This window comes from Leptodactylus fuscus, chromosome 3, assembly GCF_031893055.1.
Source record: "Leptodactylus fuscus isolate aLepFus1 chromosome 3, aLepFus1.hap2, whole genome shotgun sequence".
Taxonomy (NCBI): domain Eukaryota; kingdom Metazoa; phylum Chordata; class Amphibia; order Anura; family Leptodactylidae; genus Leptodactylus; species Leptodactylus fuscus.
The window spans coordinates 73913593-73934537 of NC_134267.1; the positions used below are offsets into that span (position 1 = coordinate 73913593).

A 20945-nucleotide genomic window follows, 5' to 3' on the forward strand; every position below is an offset into this window, starting at 1 on the left:
CAGGAAACAAGCTGAGACTGTTTAAATTAGAATTGGTTGAAATGAAGCTGGTAACATTAAGAATACATCAACAGTAGAAAACAGCAAGGATAGAAGAGCAGCAAAAAGAAAGTCACGCCTGAGTAGTTAAAACCAAGCAAGATGAAAAGTACCTGAAAATATGTAGCCTTGACAAAAAAATATCACAGAGAAAGGCCACACTTAACCAATATCAGGTTATAAACAGCTGTGCAGAATGCTAGCAGGCCCTGCAATGCATGAGAAACCTTAAGGGTGCATTCACATGGAGGATAATGGGGCTGAATTTGGTGTGGAATTTCAGCACTGAGAAAAAAAAAAAAGCCTCCTATTGACTTCCTTTATCTGCTCTGCTGCTGATACTGACGCCCATCTTATGCATTGACCCCTGGCTTCCTCCTGACTACGACCTCCTCTTCTTGATCTCCGATTTTGCTACTGTGTGACCTTCTGATACCGACTTGGCTTTCTAACTACTCTTGTCTGACCCCTTGGTAAAGTGATATCTGTTATTGCTAACTTGGACCGTATGACTATGTTATATTGGAACTCTGCCACCTCCTGGAAACTACTTGCTATTGCATCTTCCTCTGCTTCTGGATTTCCATCAGCCTCTACACTTGCTCAGCCTAGCAATTTCCCCAAGTAAGTTGCACTAAAAGACTCCAAACCTGACCCAGGCCATTACAGAAACCCTTAAAAGTCCACTGGATGAAGTGGCTCACCACTCCACTCGAAAATTTTGACGTACGAGGCAGCAACCCTGGCATACATCGCAGGTGCTTTTTCTTCAGCGGCGCTCTAGGTGTGCTGAATGTATGTGGAGAAAATCACTTACACTTGAAGATTTCTTCCGCTTCAAGTTTATACTAAAATCCTATAGTTCTGTCCTTCACCTTGCCAAACAAGCTTACTTCATCGTTCTCCTCTCTTCTGTAACCCGAAGTTTTCACTCTTCACTCACTCCCAAGGTCCAGATGCCATTCACAGACCTTAGTGCAGAAGACCTAGCCACTTATTTCCATGACGAAATTATTACGATCCATCAGGAAATAACTGTACAATCCCCAGGCGGTTTTGATCCCCTTACCTACCACACTTCAGAATATTCATTCTCCTCTTTTGAACCTGTTACAGAAGAGGAAATGTCCCAGCGACTTTTTTCTTCTCGACCTACAACTGGCAGTAATGACCCTTTCCCCTCCCCTTCTCCAGTCTCTGTCTGCTGTCAAGACTTATCTTACTAAAATATTTATTTATTTTAAATATAGATTGTGAGCCCCATATAGGGCTCACAATGTACATTTTTTTTTCCTATCAGTATGTCTTTGGAATATGGGTGGAAATCCATGCAAACACAAGGAGAATATACAAACTCCTTGCAGATGTTGTCCTTGACTGGATTTGAACCCAGGACTCCAGCACTTCAAGACTACAGTGCTAACCGCTGAGCCACCGTTTTGCCTTCTTACTAAAATATTTAAGCGTCTCTCTCTCTCTTCTGTAATTTTTCCATCCTCTTTCAACCATGCTGTCATAACCCTGCTATTGAAGAAATCCTTCCGTAACCTGTCTTGAGCTGCTATCAACCTGCCCACTGCCTCGGGGTTATGCTTGACTCAGACCTTTACTTCAGCCCCCATATCCAATCAATTACACACTCATGTTATCTCCACCTCAAAAACATTTCCAGAATCTGCCCATTCCTTACCGCAGTCATCGCCCCGATCCTCCTCTATGGCAGTGAGGTTTGGGGCCTAGCCACCTACCGAGACCAGCCAAAATGAGACACTAGCCCAACAGAGACCTTCCACCTGGAGTTCTGCAAATACCTGCTCCATGTCCATCGCAGCACCTCCAACATGGCCTGCAGGGCAGAGCTAGGTAGACTCCCCCTATGGCTCACTATACAGAAGAGGGCGCAAGCATTCCAGGCACACATTCAGGGGAGCAACCCCGACTCCTACCACCACCAAGCATGGCTAAGCCACAGAGACCTGAGCAAACCCGACACCCCCCAACTAAGCAGCAACCAACCACCAAACCAAAAACACCAACAGATGATGACCAAGGCTCAAATAAAGGTGACCACAGAGGCAAACAGAGAGCGGTACACTGAAGAATGGAGAAACAAAATAAATAACTCCAAGAAACTCAGTGTACCAATCCCTACAAAGGGACTACACCATGGCTACCTACCTGGAGAGAATACGCCACCCCAAATACAGACAGACCCTGAGCCAGTACAGACTGAGCGCCCACAACCTACAGATCGAAACAGGCCGACACAGGCAAATGTACAAGCCACGGGAGAACAGACTGTGCCAGCACTGCGACCAAGGGGCCCTAGAAGATGAGACCCACTTCCTGCTACACTGCACCAAAGCTGTGAGGGCCGTCTACTACCAAAGACTCTACCCACATCCCAGACTTCACATCTGCAGACAAGAAGAGGAAACTCTACATCCCATTGGGAGAGGAGGAGGCCACTGTGGAGATCGCTGCCCAATACGTGTCCAGCTGTCGCCAAACAAGAGGAAGATGAGACGCATGGACTATCAAACCAATAAATCAATAAAATAAAAACTTATCACTCTCATCTACGAGGTTCTACATAATGCTGCACCTCCCTAATCTCTATTTATCGCCCAACCCATACTCTCCGTTCATTTAATGAAGTATGTGAGAAGATGTCAGGTAGATTACTGGAATCTTGCTATATCTACCCCAGGTTTTTAACTTATGTGTGGTACAGTGAGGGTCTTGAATAGGCCTCAGCTTAAGGTGTGAATCCTTGGCTCATTACTGGGCCAGAAAAAAGCTGTAGGTTCTGCACTCCAGTGCAGATCTACGGAGTGAGAGGAGGCGTCTGGGTCTGTCCTGTAACCCTGAGTCCAGTGAGACAATATTTTGCTTGTTTTGTTCATGTGGCTGGTAGTAAGCCACACATATAATTAGGTTATCATTTCTGTTAGTCACTCAGACAAGCAGGATTTTGTGTGAATTAACATCACAATGTTGTTCCATATTCTGGTTTCACACATACAGCTTTCCTGATGTTTTTAGGATATACTCTATGTGTGCTCTTGCTTGACTGCTGATCTGGGAATGATAACTTTACCCTAGACAGCTTTTTTCCCCCCATTTCCTCCCCGCTCCACAGCGCAGCGCGATAGGCGCCGCGAGGCAGAAGGACGTCTCTGGCTAATGGTCAGAAACGCCCTTCTGACCATAGAAGAGCTACCGTACCGGACCGTAAGCTCTTCACACCGGGCACAGATCGGGAAAGCCGACAGTGCGCTGAATTCAGCGCACTGTCAGCTTTCCAGCAGTATATAACACTGCATGTGCCCAGATATGGTGAAAGGTCCTCTTTAACACATTATACAGTACATTTTATTGTATATATTTTCACTGTCAATTTTTTGTATTTTTTTTTTTAGGAAGCAGGGCTCTATAAAGCATACACATGCAGATTTGATTGTGGGATGTGATGGCGCCTACTCAGCTGTTAGAAAACAATTCATGAAAAAAATACGATTCAATTACAGCCATGTTTATATTCCTCATGGATATAAGGAATTAACTATTCCTCCTACAAATGGAGAGGTACGTTTTAAAATAGTCAAAATGTTATAATGTATTCTTAATTTATTATCCACTATTCAATATTGATTAGCTATTCTTAGGATAGACCATAAATAATAGATCTGCTAAAGTCTGACAGCTAGGACCCATACAGATCTTCTGCAATAGGGCAGGGCTGCTCATGTTACGTCCTATACAAACTGCATACTCACTCACCATACAAACTGTAGCGGCTGTTTAGATACTGTAGCATTGCCCCATTGAAGCCGTGAATCATTGAAGGGCTCTGCTGCAGTTTTTACAGCAAGCAATACAGCTATCAACATGCAAATATTACTGGGAGTCCTGATGTCCCAGAGAAAATTATGTCGGACCTTCACATGCCTAATATTAATGGCCTATCCTAAAGATAGGCCAACAATATGAAATAAAAACATTGCCATTGTACCATTGCTTCCTCCAATATCACTGCCAAGTCAAAAAAAAAGTTAATTTTTAAATAAAACTAATGTTTTTTGCAACATAAATATAATAAAATATAATAAAGATTAATTTTTTGGTGCGTTTCAAATGTTAAAACGCATAAAAACAAGTGGCAGCACAGTGGATTGTTAAAATATCAGATTTTATCTGCTACGTATAATTTTTTATTATTGTTATAAACTAAGCTGAAACATTCTCCCTAGCAACCCTCTAACTACAGGGGCATTCACACTTGTTTCCGGTGTCTGCCCTGTGCCACTCCGCCAGGTTTCCATCCTCAGTCCCAAGAAACTGGACCGGGGACGGCTTCCCGGCCGTCAGCTTTAAAACCCATTCATTTGAATGGGTTTTTAAAGGTGACCACCGGTGTCCATTTGTGGCCTTCTCTGTGGAGAAACCGTTTTTGTGTCTGGCTAAAAAAAAAACCGGTTTCCCTGCAGAGAGGCCACAGGCGGACACCGACGGTCACCTTTAACCCTTTCAATGCCAAGGGTCTCTGGAAGTTTTGGACCTGCTGTAGCCAGAGCAATTTTCACAGTTTTGAGATGGACAAATCAAACCTAAATTGCAACATTAAAAAAAATCAACCAACCCCCCATACCTATATATTTTATTAAAGTAGACACCTGCAGCATTGTCACATTGCCACTTGGTACTGTATACGAACAGGCACCTTCATGCAATTTTGATTTAAAGTGAATGTTTTATGAAAAAAAAAAATCAAATAAATGTATATTAGTTGCTAAAAAAAGTGGAAACCAAACAAATTCTATGCACCAAACCTCCTAAAAACAATAGTTCAACATGTGTAGAGTTGATTCATATCTCTAAGGTCTAAAACTGTTTGCACATGTCTCTAGGAAATCACTAGAACTGGGGGGAAGAAAAATCTGCTTTGAAGTTGTTAAAAAAGTATCATCCTATAAAATGATTATACACCTATAAAATGATTGTACACCGTGAAAAGCAAGTGAATATCTAAACCCTATATATTTTTTGAAAGTAGAAACCTGAAGATTACATATGTCTCAATGGGTCATCAATAGCCAAATCCACCTTCATGCAACTTTTTGACAAACAAAAATAATTTTTTGAAAAAGTGCACTAAAACATATTTGCACCTAAAACTCATGTTCAATCTCACATTCATATACAAAATGTATTTAAAATAATAGCTTAAGGTGTAGACAATGTGTACATATACTATATGTACCGCAAACATCAACTACAACAAGAGCTTGGACTCCCAAAAGCACTAATACCAATACTGAAGACAAGCAAGATCTTGCTGTTATTCACCAATATGTTAAAAAGCTATCCTACAGCTAGCAAACTGACTGACACCAATATCAACTTTTTTGAGATTGCACAGCATACCGTATACAAAAACACAACTTAATATTTCATATACACAGCCACCTTCATGCAACTTTGCAGCAAACAGAGATTACAAGCAAAAATTGTCACTAAAGTGCGGCTGGAGCAATCCATTTCTGCAAACAAACTGTACTTTCCAAAAAACTGCAATATGTGAGTAGTTCATACATACCACACATGTATATATTTACAGGTGCAGGTGTTAAAGAAATGCCAAAAATAGCAGAAATGCGCCAACCAATTTTGTGCATGTAAATTAAATAGGACATTATTTTAAAATGTTATTTTCCATCCCCCTATAAAAATTTTAGCAACCTATATGTTCATCTCTAGTGATAATCGTTATTACTATTATTTTAGTGTGTAACGGACATCGTTAGAGACATATTTTACTGTAGAAAGCTCAGGTATGGACATGACAGGGAATGGGTGAAATGTGAACTTTATGTATATGTTGTATAAGTACTTGGTGCGCCTTTTTTTGGCGCTGCGACCTGGGCAATGGTAAACGTCTGGGTCACTGCAACCTGGGCTCTGATTGACAGGAGAGAGGGTAGCAGTGACAGAAGCACCTGCTATCCCCCTCCTGGGGTCACATACAGGTTAGACACAGAGATGCAATGACTCCTCACATCTATGCAGCCTGCAGGGCTCCTCCCCCCCCCTCCCCTTCTTACTTTCTTACTTTCTTTCTTATGGTAGAGTTGGAAGGGACCTCAAGGGCCATCGGGTCCAACCCCCTGCGAGTGCAGGTTTTCCTAAATCATCCCAGCTATATGTTTATCCAGATTCCGCTTGAAGATTTCCATTGATGGAGCGCCCACCACCTCCCGTGGCAGTCTATTCCACTCTCTCACTACCCTCACTGTCAGAAAGTTTTTCCTAATGTCTAATCTGTATCTCTTTCCCTTTAGTTTCATCCCATTGCTTCTTGTACTTCCTTGTGCTAATGAGAATAGGGTAGATCCCTCTGCACTGTGACTACCTTTCAGATATGTGTAGACTGCTATTAAATCTCCCCTCAGCCTTCTCTTCTGCAAACTAAACAATCCCAGTTCTTTTAGCCGCTCCTCATAGGACATGGTTTGCAGACCTTCCACCATTTTGGTTGCTCTTCTCTGGACTTGCTCCAATATATCGATGTCTTTCTTGAATTGAGGCGCCCAGAACTGTACACAGTATTCCAGGTGTGGTCTGACCAGGGAAGAGTACAGCGGAATAATGACCTTTCTTGATCTAGATTCAATGCTTGTCTTAATACATCCCAGAATTCTATTAGCCTTTTTTGCAGCAGCACCGCACTGTTGGCTCATGTTGAATTTGTGATCTACTATTATGCCCAAGTCCTTTTCCCCTATGCTATCACTTAGTTCTATTCCTCCCATACTATATATGTTTTTTACATTTCTGTTACCCAGATGTAGAACTTTGCATTTGTCCCTGTTAAATACCATTTTGTTCGCCTCAGCCCATTGTTCCAGTGTGTCTAAGTCCTTTTGAATACACTCTCTCTCCTCTCTAGTGTTGGCTATTCCTCCTATCTTCGTATCATCTGCAAATTTTATGAGTTCCCCAATAATTCCATCGTCCAGATCATTTATAAAGATATTAAAAAGTACTGGGCCTAGAACAGAGCACTGCGGCACCCCGCTTTTGACTTTCTTCCAGTTCGATGTGTAGCCATTTAGTATTACTCGCTGTGCCCGATCATTGTGCCCGATCATCTACTACAGTTCACTCGATGCTTCTCAAGAAAAGAGGGGGGGGGCACTTTAGAGTCCTGTATCTCAGGACTGGATGGGCCTATCATAAAGATCTTCATGATAGCACTTAAAGTTGTGGAGCGAATTGATGTTAAAAATGCTGTCAGGTTGAGATCTCAATGCCGAATAGTGTTTTCAACAGTGAATCATTCCGTAATTATATGTTAGGAACCTGATGCAACAAATTATTATTATTATTATTGTGCTTACTTGTATAGCGCCATCATATTCCGCAGCGCTTTACAGACATTGACAGTCACTGTCCCATATAGGCCTCACAATCTACAGTCCCTATCATTATGTCTTTGGCATGTGGGAGGAAACCGGAGTACCCAGAGGAAACCCACGCAAACACGGGGAGAACATACAAACGCCTTGCAGATTTTGTCCTTGGCAGGATTTGAATCCAGGACCCCAGCGCTGCAAGGCTGCAGTGCTAACCACTGAGCCACCATGCTGCCCAACAAATAACTCAGTAAGTCCTGGGCAACTAGAACTCCCAAGCGCTGAGGCAAAACAGTCCTGGATGTGCTACGCTCTCCTAACTGGAGCAGTACCAAGCCACAGAGTTCTTCACCAGAGCTCCTGATGGTGGAATTGGACTTGGTAATAGTCCGAGGCCCAGATCCACAACTGCCCAGAAAGCAATGCACACCCAGCAAACCCTAAGCAGGAGGACCCAGAAGGAGCCAGGCACTAACCTTAGAGTGAAGTCCAAGAGAGCAGGCAAGAGTGGAGTAGCAGATGAGCAGGAGGGTAATCCAGGGAATACACGCAGATACCCGAGGAGCAAATCCATGGTCAAACAAGCCAGGTCGGTAACTGGAGCTCACGTGCTAGCAGTAGGCAGAGGCAGAAGCGTAGTCAGGGAAGCCAGTTTATACACAGGAGGTCAACGGAGTAGCCAAATTAGGATCCAAAAGGGAGGGTTAGGTGGAAGTCAAAGGTGATACACAGGAGGTCAGGAAGGTGCCAAATCAGGATCACCAGGAGAGGTCTGTAAAGCAAGCCAGGTCAAACAATCCAGGAATCCAAGAGCAGGGAATAGGAGGCAGGAAACAGGTGACAGGGAAGCAGAAGAGGCTCGTCGCTAGGGAGCTGATACGGCGGGGAAAACGAATAATCAACAGCAGGCCAGAGCCAGAATGAGGCCTAAATAGCCTCTGGCCCGCCACTGACCCCCTAAACCTGGAAGTGCCAGTCCTGGCACTAGGGAGAAACCGGAACCTCCGCACACTCAAGCGGAGGCCTCCAGCCTACCCTAGTGCCGGAATCAGCAATCGGACAACAATCTGGACCACAGCTTTCCCCGAACTCTCAGGACTAGACTGAGGACGCCCGACAGCCGAACATCAGCACATACACCTCCCCAATAGACACAAGAATGCCTGACCAAACAAGGAAAGAACCTGCAAACATAACACACACAAAAGAACCGTCATCAACTAGCCCCACACCATCCAAACTCCCTGGACAGCCCATTTCCTCTCTCCTCAATTCAGTGATGCATGCGTACTTACAAGTGGTAGTGATCAGACTCCCACCGCTAATCCTCCAAATCACCTTCGCCGCCAAGCGCCACTGTGCCATCTAGGTAGCGGACCCCGATCCTTAAGGAAAGCGAGCTAAAATCCCCCGGGAATAGCACCAACTCCAAATCTCTCCTTAGCACTTGAATGAACTAACATTTGGACAAACACAACAAGTCCCCATGTACCAACAATGCTCGCCTCCCCCCCTCCGGGTGTAGCCGCAAGAACGCCTCATAACAAGTCACTGAGCATGCTGCCGACCCTAACAGCTGCTGCAAACGTACCATCAGGCCCCTTCACACTCGATCCGTCTTGCACTAGCGGATCCAACACAACAAGTTTCCTCTAACCACACGGCAGTCCACCAGGAACAGCACACCCTGGTGCAAACGACTCTGGGAAACTAGTTTTAACCCCTTAGCGACCCATGACGTACTAGTACTTCATGGGCGCTAGGTACTTTGCGCACCATGAAGTAATTCTATGTCATGGAGCTCGTGAGCTAGTGCAACTGTCTGGATGTGTGCAAGAGGACGGACGTAACCCCTACCACACCACCAATGTGATAGGATATACAGGATAAAACACATCCAGACAGTTGCATGCATATACGCTCACTACCCATGATAGCACGGTCATAGGAGAGAATCCTCATCCAGGATATAGCCCCGTCCTTTCCTTCCATACTGCATCGTGCATCCAAGTGTTACTTGAACTACATTGCCTTACCTAAAAGGATCTATATCCCTGCTTCTTCTATATTCGTTTCTATTTATCCACTGCATATATAAAACCGAGTCTGATGAAGGCTAAGAATGGCCGAAAACATTCATTTCCCTCACCAAGCAATGTATATTTTTCGTAAATAAAATACACAATCAAGCAATCTTCGCAATTCCAGTGGGATCTTTATTATATTGAACTTACGGATTGGGACCTTATCCCACTGAAGTCCACCCTACCATCCACCACACCCCTTGATACTATGTAGCCTGGGGTCTGTCCAGTGACCCCAGGCTGCCCTGAGCCCCCGTTACCTGGTTGATCCTGCCGGGTCTTCTGGAAGTGAGCTGTGCCATCTGCACAGCTCACTTCCTGTTATGCCCTGTGAGACACGTGCATGCTGTGTCTCACAGAGCAAAATATAGGATCAATGATGAAAACATCACTGATCCAAGTGTCCCATAGGGACACCTGAAAAAGTAAAAAAAAAAAAGTGGACAAAAAATAGTGTTTTAAAACAATAGTTATAAAGTCCCCAAAATTCCTTTCTTTCTATAGAAAATGAATTATATAAAAAAAAAAAACTAAAAATTTATACAAACAATGCATATTTGGTATCACCGCATCAGTAACAATCTGTACAATAAAACTGAAGCAATATTTAATGTACACGGTGAATGACGGAAAAAAAAAACGGAAAAAACCCGCCGGAAGTAGTGATTTTTTGCCATCTCACCTTACAAAATATGCTATAAAAGGTGATCAAAAAGTCATATGCACCCTGCAACATTACCCATAAAAAGCACAGGTTGTCCCTCAAAAAATAAGCCCTCAACCAACACTGTCAACTGAAAAATAAAAAAGTTACGCCTCTCAGAAGATGGCGATGCAAAAATCACTGATTTATGTCCTCAAATGTGTTTTTGTTCTGCAGAATTAGCATTGCATAAAAAAATAATATAAATGAGGTATCACCGTAACTGCGCCAACCCAAAGAATAAAAGGAACATGTTACTTATACTGTACTCTGCATGGCAACGCAATACCGGAATTGATCTTTTTTTTTTTTTTTTTTTTTTAATCCAGCCAAAAAAACCCCCCCAAATCATCAAATTATTAGAATACAACTGGCTGCAACAGGAAGGGAATATATAAGCTGTGCGAGCGAATATCAGGGGACACCCCAGATTTACAGTTTATAAGGGAAAAGACACCAGAAGTGAACCCCAAAGTGACCACCAGAGTGACTCCCCCAATCATGGGAGCTACTGGGACATAGTAGGGAATTTGGCGTTTGAAATGTTCTCCGCACAGCTTACATATCGACTCTTCACCATCTGTTGTGCGGTCACATCTGGGATACTAATACTCACTACACCCTCTGATAAATTCTTTGAGGGGTGCAGTTTTCAAAATGAATTACTGTTTTGGGGAGTCCACTTTTCTGGTACCTCACAGGCTGTACAAACATGACATGGTATTCAGATACCAAACATCTGAATCTGTGCTCCAAAAGCCGCATCGTGCTCCTTCCCTTCTGCGCCCTGCTGTGCGCCCAAACTGCAGTTTATGCCACATGTATGACACTGGTGTACCCCGGATAACATACGTAATGTTATATGTGGGTATAAACTGACTTAGACGGTTTGGTTTTTGGATGCCATGACACTTTTGCAGAGACCCTAAAATTGCCCCTACAAAATGGGGTCACTTTTTGGGGAATTCCAGTTTACTGGCACCTCCATCTCTCTGCAAGAACAATATGACGCCCAGAAAGTCCTACTAAATCTGTACCCAAACGCTAAAAAGTGCAGTGCTCCTTCCCTTTTGAGCTCTGCTGTGTGCCCAAGCAGCAGTTTACACCTACATATATAATTTTTTGCCCCTTGGGATGGCCCATGTAATAGTTTTAGGAGTGCAGGTCTCTGACAACACAAAGGGGGTGCAACACATTGGGCACCGAAATGGTGTATTTCTTTAAAAATTACAATTTTCAATTTTTGGGAAGCATTTTTAGTCTCAAAATGATAATACCCCTTGATATTTTCCTTGATGGGTGTAGTTTCTAAAATGGGGTCACTTTTGAGGGGTTTCCATTGTATTGATACTTTAGGGGCTCAGCAAATGCAACATGGCAACTCAAAACTATTCCAGCAAAATCTGCCCTCCAAAAGCCAAATAGCGCTCTTTCCATTCTGAGCCCCGTCATGTACCCATAGAGCAGATTATGACCACATATGAGGTATTTCCGTGTTAAAGAGAAATTGTGTAACAACCTGTGGGGACTTTTAATCCTTTAACTACTTGCAAAAATTAAAAATATCACCCTAAATGGACGATTTATTGGAAAAAAAGTAATTTTTCATTTTTACGTCCCAATGTTAATAAAATCTGTGAAACAGCTGTGAGGTGAAAATGCTCACTCTACCCCTAGATAAATTCTATGAGGGGTGTAGTTTCCAAAATGGGGTTGTAAGGATTGGAGTCAGGGTCAGGCAGTGCAAAGGGACACAGCTGGAAAGCAACACTGTGCAGCTAATGACAAAATGGGTCGTAGGCCCTGCGGCTATGACTATGCTGTAGTATCTGAGATGAGGCAGACCAATGCACTTCCTAATTGAAGTATGCCTACCACGACTCCTACACTTCTATCTCGGTGGCTAGGATAAGGGAAGAGGAGGCCCTGAAAGTGCTAGGGACTGGAGTCATGGGGTCACACCTAAACAGAAAGCACAGTGTAAATGCAATGCAAAACAAAAGACTAAACAGCATGGAACTAAGGAGGACCACAAGTCCCAGCAAGACAACAGAAGAGAAGGCGAGGTCAGACGAGCAAGAGGTCGAGCCAGGAGATATAATAACGGTACCAAATCAAAAGACAAGGGATAGTCAAAAATACAAGCCGGGTATACAAACCAAGAAACAGATTGAATACAAACAGACAGGGAATCAGACTGAGCAGGGGAACCAGAAAACACAAGTGAATGGCTGGCAAGGGTCCATGCCTGGGTAGGGTTTAAATAGCAGCAGAGAAACACACCTGATGGCTAATGGCATGGAGACTGGAAGCAAGGAAAAGATTAACCCTTAATGACCTAAGCACACCCAATAGAACTCCTAACACGTCTCCCAGGGAGCAAGGAGCCCGTGATGACTCCATATCCTGACATGGGTCACTTTTAGGGTGTTTCTGTTGCACAGTGTAGTCACAGAGGAAAGCTTCAGAGTAGATTATATGGGTCAATCTTCAGTAATCTTCAGTATTATCAGGAGAGGGAGGGGGGAGTTACTCCCCGCTCCACAGTACAGTGCGATAGGCGCTGCTGCGCAGAAGGGCGTCCCTGGCTAAGTATCAGAAACACCCTTCTGACTGTAAACCGCTACTTTACCAGGACCGATAGCGCTTTACACCGGGCACAGATTGGGAAAGCCGACAGTGCGCTGAATTCAGCGCACTCTCAGCTTTCCAGCAGTATATAAAACTGCATGTGCCCGATCTGATGAAAGGTCCTCTTTAACCATAGAAAGATGCAGCATGGTGAGATATTAGACAAGTCTCCATAGCATATCATTACATGTATTCAGCACATAACAATAATAACATCGCCATCTAATGTCCGGAAGCTGTAAGTTCCTCCAACACAGTATAACACAATAAGTCTATATCTGTTGCATATATGTATATACCAACAGTTTCCACTGTATTGGTACTCTAGGGGCTCTGCAAATGCGACATGGCTCCTGAAAACTATTCCAGCAACATCTGCCCTCCAAAAGCCAAATAGTGCTCTGTCCATTCTGAGCCCCACCATGTACCCATACAGCAGCTTATGACCACATATGGGGTATTGTCTTGTTCAGGAGAAATTGTTCAACATACTGTGGGGGGATTTTTCTCTTTTAACCCCTTGAGATAATGAAAACTTTGGGGATAAATTGACATTTTAGTCATTTTTCATTTACACATTCCAATGTCAGTAAAATCTGTGAAACAGCTGTAGGGTCAAAATGCTCACTACACCCCTTGATGAATTCTGTGAGGGGTTTAGTTTCTAAAATGGGGTCACTTTTGGGGGATTTCCATTGTTTTGGTACTTTAGGTGCTCTGCAAATGAGGCATAGTGCATTAAAATTTTTCCAGCACAATCTGCTTTTCAAACCCCCAGTGTCGCTCCTTCCCTTTCGAACACTGCCGTCTGCCCAAAAATCATTTTACACCCACATGTGGGGTATTTCTGTGCACGGGAGAAATTGCGCAATAAACTGCAAAATGCATTTTCTCCTTTAACCCTTATTAGTGAATAAAATAAAATGTCTAAATTTACCCTCCATATTATTTTTATTCTTATGAAATGCTTAAAGGGCTAAAAAAAATCCCAAATGCTGTTTTGAATTATTTGAAGGGTGCAGTTTTGAAAATTGGGTGATTTATGGGGGTTTCTATTATATAGGCCTTTATAATTCCTTTCAGAACTGAAGTGATCCCTAAAAAATCAGTTTGGGGAATTTTCTTGTAAATCTGGAAAATCTGTTACACTTGTAAGCCTTGTAACTAGAGATGAGCAAACAGTAAAATATTCGATATTCGTTATTCGTTTCGAATAGCCGCTCAATATTCAACTATTCAAACAAATATCGAACCCCATTATAGTCTATGGGAGAAAATGCTTAGTTTCAGGGGATCCCACCATTTGACTCAGGAGGGTCACCAAGTCCAGTATCACCCCTCAGCAAATGATGCCAACACCTGGACAATGCAACTGGGACAGCAGAAGAAGCATGCCTGGGGGCATCTAACAAGCCCAAGTCACTGTTTTACCCCACCATCACAGACTGTCAACTACACACTTTCCACACTCCAAAAAACCTCTATCAAAGAGGGAAAATACCTGGAAACCTTCTTTCTTCCGCAAATGGATGGACACAAACCCAAATTTAAGCTCAACAAACATTAACAAGCACCCCTTTAAATCAAATTGCCCATGAAAACCATAGATGGAATAGGCAATGGGAAATCCATCAGTACCCACCCTGAACTGTCATTGTGGATGTGTGTGTGTGTGTGTGATGTGGTAAGACCTTCCAAAATTCACTTTTCTGGCCCTTAACGTGAGCCCTACCAAATTAAGTTATAGGCCCTTAAGCTGAGCTACCAGCAGAGGCCCTTCAGGTGACTTCAGCCTTTTACCTGCAGAGTTTTAAGCCCTTTAACTTAGTTCAGCCTTGCACCAGCAGAGATTTGTTGGCCCTTTGGGTGAGTTGAGCCTTTAAACAGCAGAGATTTAGTTTTTGGCCCTTGGCGTGAGTAGAGCCTTTAAAATACAGTGCTTTTGGCCCTTGGCGTGAGTAGAGCCTTTAAATAGCAGTGTTTTTGGCCCTTGGTGTCAGTAGAGCCTTGCACCAGCAGTGTTTTTGGCCCTTGGAGTGAGTAGAGCCTTTAAAATACAGTGTTTTTGGCCCTTGGAGTGAGTAGAGACTCTAACCAGCAGAGTTTGGGGGAATCAGGGTGGATTGACACTATAACCAGCAGAGTTTGGGGGAATCAGGGTGGATTCAGACTCTAACCAGCAGAGTTGGGGGAATCAGGGTGGATTGATCCTAGTAGGATCAGAATTGTGCAGCGCTGATGGTGGAGGAGTATGAGGAGGAGGAATTGTAGAGGGTGAGCACACACATGCAACTTCATGTCGGGGTGCTTGACACCGGTGGACATGAAAATGATGGGTCTATCCAGTGGCTATTCGTTTTTATGAGCGTCAGCCGGTCAGCACTGTCAGCTGACAGCCGGCTGCGCTTATCCGTAATTATGCCACCGGCAGCGCTGAAGACCCTTTCTGAAAGCACACTGGCGGCAGGGCAGGAAAGGACCTCCAATGCGTACAGCACGAGTTCCAGCCACAAATCCAACTTGGAGACCCAATAAGTATAGGCTGCAGAGGGATCTGAGAGGACAGGGCTGGTGTCGGCCAGGTACTCCCGCAACATGCGTCTATACTTATCCCTCCTGGTGACACTAGGCCCCTCAGTGGCGGTACTTTGGCGAGTGGGTGCCATTAACGTGTCCCAGACCTTGGAGAGTGTGCCCCTGCCGGATGTGGACTGGCTGACAGTTTGTCGCCTGTTGGAGGAACTCTCCTGTGTGCCGCCAATGACAGTTGATGGAAACATCTCCATCATATTCTGCACCAGTTGCTTGTGGCAATCACTCATGTGATTGGCCCTCCCCTCTACCAGAATAAAATTACAAACATAATTTTTATACCGGGGGTCGAGGATTGAAAAAATCCAGTAGTCGTTGCTCTCCAGGATTTTGGCAATGTGTTTGTCAGATGCAAAGCACTCCAACATGTATTCAGCCATGTGTGCCAGAGTGTTGCTTGGCGTCACTTGGCTGCCCCCACCAGAATGGTCACTGTCCATTTCCTCTTCTTCCTCCTCTTCCTCCATTTCGCCCCAACCGCGCTGCAGCAATGGAACGCAATGTACTTCCCCGCTAGCCTCCTGTGTGACAATGAAATCTGCCACTTTGTCATCCTCCTCCTTCTCCTCCCTCAATATATGCCGTGAAGTGGACAGGAGTGTGCCCTGACAATCCTGCTGGGATATTTCTGCTCCTATGCCTGACTCCTCAGCGTCCAATGCGTTATCCCTGATGGCGATGAGGGATTCTCGCATGACACACAGGAGCGGGATTGTGACACTCACGATTGCGTCGTCACAACTGACCCTCATGGTTGACTCCTCAAAGACACGCAAGATCTCGCATAAGTCTGCCATCCATGGCCACTCATGGTGCAGAAACTGCGGGAGCTGACTCTGAGGAACCCTTGGGTTTTGGAGATGGTACTCCATCAAGGGTCTCTGCTGCTCACACACTCTACTCAACATGTGGTACGTCAAGTTCCAGCATGTGGGGACGTCGCACATCAGCCGGTTTTCTGGGAGATGGAGACGTAGCTGGAGGCTTCAGAGGCTAGCAGCGGCTACTGTGGACTTGCGAAAGTGGGCGCAAGCACCGCACTTTCACCAGTAGCTCGGCTACATTGGGGTATGTTTTCAAAAACCGTTGCACCACTAATTTGAACACATGGGCCAGGCATGGAACATGTTGGAGGTTGGCAAGCTCCAGAGCAGCTACCAGGTTGCTGCCATTATCACACAGGACCATGCCTGGGACCAGGTGCAGCGGCAAAAACCATGTTGCCGTCTCATCAAGGAGGGCATCCCTCACCTCTGAGGCAGTCTGCTGTCTGTCCCCCAAGTTTATGAGCTTCAGCACGGCCTGCTGACATTTCCCCATGCCAGTGCTGCAGCGTTTCCAGCTGGTAGCTGGGGTCAATGTGATGGCAGAGTAGGTGGCTAAGGCAGGAGAAGGAGCTAAGGCAGGAGAAGGAGCTGAGGCAGGAAAAGGGGAGGATGAGGGAGAAGTCCCTAAAGTGCTGGAGGGAGATGGAGGTTTCCTGACTGGTGATCTGGACTGCAGCGCCAGCACTGGCAACAGTGGCAAAACAGCACTGGCAAAAGTGCTTGCCTTCCAAATGACGGCGCATGGCAGTGGTTGAAAGGTTGCTCTTTTCAGAGCCCCTTCTCAGTTTTGAGTTGCAGAGTGTGCAAACGGCACTATAATTGTCCGCAGAACATACATAAAAAAATTCCACACCACCAAAGACCGTGGCCTCGATGGGGGTGTTTTTCTAGGCTGGCTACAAGAGGGAACATTTTGGGACCTGCTGGCTGTGGCCTGGCTTTGGTGAAGCACCTGTCCTCTTCCTCTGGACATGCCTCTGCCTCTAGCCACCCTCTTTGGTGCTGCTTCCCTCCACATCTCCACTGCTCTCCCCACTTGACATCCGCCCTGTCCAGGTCGGGTCAGTGGCCTCATTGTCCACCACCTCCTTTTCCAAATCCTCCTCCTCCCCCTCCTCCTCCTCCTCCTCCTCTTGCGCACTGTTAGGGACAGTAAAGTGTCCTCATAAGAGTATGTTGCAGAGTTCCAAATTAGATAATTAATTAACAGGCCTAGATGGACTGCAGCCATCTTTCTTTTAAGCCTGGAGAACTTATTAAAGACACAAGATGGTAGTGTATCAAAAGAGTTCTGCTTTATTATAAGAAAAAGGTAGTTTAAATACATTACAGACAAAGAGCTGGCTTGGCTATTCTAATCAGGTACAACATAATTGGTTATAGAGATATAAGACAAGCCTGGCACATGGCTATTGGCTGAGGCTCATTATAATTTTCCACACTGGGATGGACTTTCCCATGAAACAAAGAAGGATTTGAAATACTTATGTGTGAGCTAACATCCCAGACTGTCTATATGTGTATATCATGGCAAAAGAGATAAGATGACATGTTCCAACTTAATTAACAATAAGCTACATAGATCCTGTCTATACAAACTCTAAGTGACCTTCATAAACCATAAAATATGACAAAGTGCCCAGATACCATAAAATTAATACTTTTGTCGGTTATGTGTCCATACATCATGTAAAGGAGGTAAGAGATATACAAAGTCAGCTGCATCTTCTCAAAATGAGGCCCTTGAGAGATAATGATTAGCAACCTATGCATTAACGTTCATTATCACATTCCTTAAAGTCTAACAAAGGGCCTCCTTGACTTAAGCAGAAAAATACATACTTATACAGTTTATATGTGAAAGTTTACAAGATGGCTGCCAAAATACAAAGATGGAGGACTTAACTCTAACAGCACCAATGACGGCAACAGGCTGCCCTGATGGCAACTGTGTCTCGTCATCGTCATCACTGAGGGACGATTGCTGGTCAACAACAACAACAGGAGATAACGGATGCTCCAGTGTTTGTGCATCAGGCAACTCATCTGTTACCTCTGGTGATTCATGACATAGTGGGACAGAGAGGGACAGTGAATGGAGCTGAAAACAGCTCCTGGGTGGTGGGAAAGGTGGGATTAGGTTGCTGAAAGATTTGGCATGTTGTGAGAAAGGAGGACCAGACTGTTGGGTAGGAGGAGGAGTTGAGGTAGAGGCTGACTGACTGGTGGAGAATGTGCTGGAAGCATTGTGGATGTATAGTAATTCCCTTTTTGATGGTCTATACACCACAAAGAAAAGCTGTTTTCCAGCTCTATATGAACTTGTAAATGTACTGGATTGCTGCTATTTTTCAGGACACCCCAAAATTCAAGGTTTTTTTCAGCTATATGAACTTTTAAATGCAGTGGATTTCATGCAATTTTGAAAAACACCAAAATTCAAGGGTTTTTTTCAGCTTTATGAACTTGTAAATGCAGTGGATTGCTGCAATTTTGAAAGAAACCCCAGAATGCAAGGTTTTTTTTTTTCAGCTATATGAACTTTTAAATGCAGTGGATTGCTGCTATTTTTCAAGAAACCACAAAATACAAGGTTTTTTTTTCAGCTATATGAACTTTTAAATGCAGTGGATTGCTGCTATTTTTCAAGAAACCACAAAATGCAAGTTTTTTTTTTAGCTATATGAACTTGTAAATGCAGTGGATTGCTGCTATTTTTCAAGAATTTTTTTTTTTTTTTTTTTTTGGCTCACAGGGTTATGGGAACTGACTCATTACTAACAACACACCTGGGATTCCCACCAATAATTTCTATTGTAAAACATAACTTTTAATAATCCTAATTAAAAACTGTTTCTGAATCACACACACACTGCCCAAGGGAAAGATAAGTGGATTTGTGCTTTGGAATAGCCAGCTAGTTTCACTCTATTTTCATAAAGCTCGATCAATAAAGCTCACAGTCCTTAAAATTGCTGCTTTGTTATAGTGGATTTACGTTCTCTTTTAGTCAGTCAAGATCTACTAGAGAATTCTAGAAGGTCTGTGTATAACCGCTAATTGCACTCATACCATCACACACAGCTTAGGCATTTGTCTAAACTAAATAGCCAGGTAGCATCTAATTCAGCTTAAGGGGTAATAGTGCTTCAGATAGTGCGCTCCCGTCAGCCGCATCTATTAAATAGAACATGAAGCACTACAATGTATCTGGTGTAACCCCCACGCTGTAGCTCTACCCTGCCTAATTCCTGCTGCTTCGAGTGCCTGTTAGTAAATGTCTTCCTCTACACGTTTCACCAAAACATGGATCATCAGGAGGATCAATTATAAGATATAAATGATATACAATGATAGCGGTGCTGATATGCGGTGAAAACCGCAGTTCCCGGGGCCCTGAAGGTAGACCCCGGTACCGATGTCAAGCCCTACATCTTAAAAGAAACTGCCTCAAACACAATTATCATTCTTCTTATAAAGTATTTTGTTTATTTTACAACACAATGTGTTTTCTTTTGACGATGCCCTTTATCAACAAAGCAGGGGGACTGCGATGGGCATGATATTTGCGCCAAGTTTTGTAAATATTTACATGGGCGAATTCGAAAAAGAACACATATATTCTAACCACGAGTGGACAAGAGATATAGTATTTTATGTTCGCTATATAGACAATCTACTCCTGATATGGAAAAACACGCCCAAATTCCTATCAGAATTTATTGCCCATCTAAACTCAAATGATTGGGGTTTATCTTTCACTAGCAACATCTCAGGGATACATATAGAATATCTTGATCTAATTCTTAGCTCCCATAATAATGAGATTACTACTAAGACTTATTTCAAAAAAGTGGATGGTAACAACTTATTAGACTTATAGTGAGCACTATCACAAATGTAAATCTAATGTCCCCTTCTCCCAATTTAAACGGTTGAGAAGAAACTGTTCTTTGTGTAAAGATTTTGAGGTCCGAAGCGATTTGATGACAAAAAATTTTTTGGAAAAGAGATACCCTCGAGAAATAATAAGCAGAGCCCGTACTAAAAGCTAAAAACTTAACTCAAGCAGAATGAAAGATTATGTATGATAATCTGTTTTCCCTTAGCCCAAACAACAGCACAACTGGGGTATTCCTGTCCCTATGAGCTGTTAGGACAGGTGGAATTTTTAATTACCTAACAGCTTTTTACCCCTATAAGAGGCCGCAAGACCTACTCCCCCTTGTGTTAGTAGTAAGTATAATAAATAAGTACAAGTTATGCAAATAACACAAATAGTACAATAGTACAAATAATACAGCATAGGGAGGGAGCCTTGTGCTGCTGTTTGGGCTAAGGGAAAACAGATTATCATACATAATCTTTCATTCCCCCTACACCCAACAGCAGCACAATTGGGGATTTAGCAAGAATAGCTTTACCCTAGGGTGGGTGATCCTGGCTGGCTGATGTTAAGATAGAGTGTCCAAACGCTGTAGAGTCCGCCGTCCACCAGTCCAACCTGTAATGTTTGGCAAAAGTTAGATGTGAACTCCAGGAAGCAGCAGCATATATCTGCTCTAAAGAAAGAGAACGTCTCTCAGCCCATGATGTTGCCACTGCTCGAGTGGCATGGGCGCGGACGAAGTCCGGACCCAGAAGATCTTGGGCA

At 43.7% G+C, this 20945-nt stretch overlaps 1 protein-coding gene across 1 annotated transcript in view; it reads left to right on the forward strand.

Moving 5' to 3' along the window:
* KMO (kynurenine 3-monooxygenase) overlaps window positions 1-20945 on the forward strand; it is a 525463-nt gene that overhangs the window by 217641 nt on the left and 286877 nt on the right. The window contains exon 7 of the mRNA XM_075269516.1: window positions 3462-3627. Coding sequence (XP_075125617.1) covers window positions 3462-3627 — 166 coding nt within the window. The remainder of the gene's footprint in view (window positions 1-3461; window positions 3628-20945) is intronic.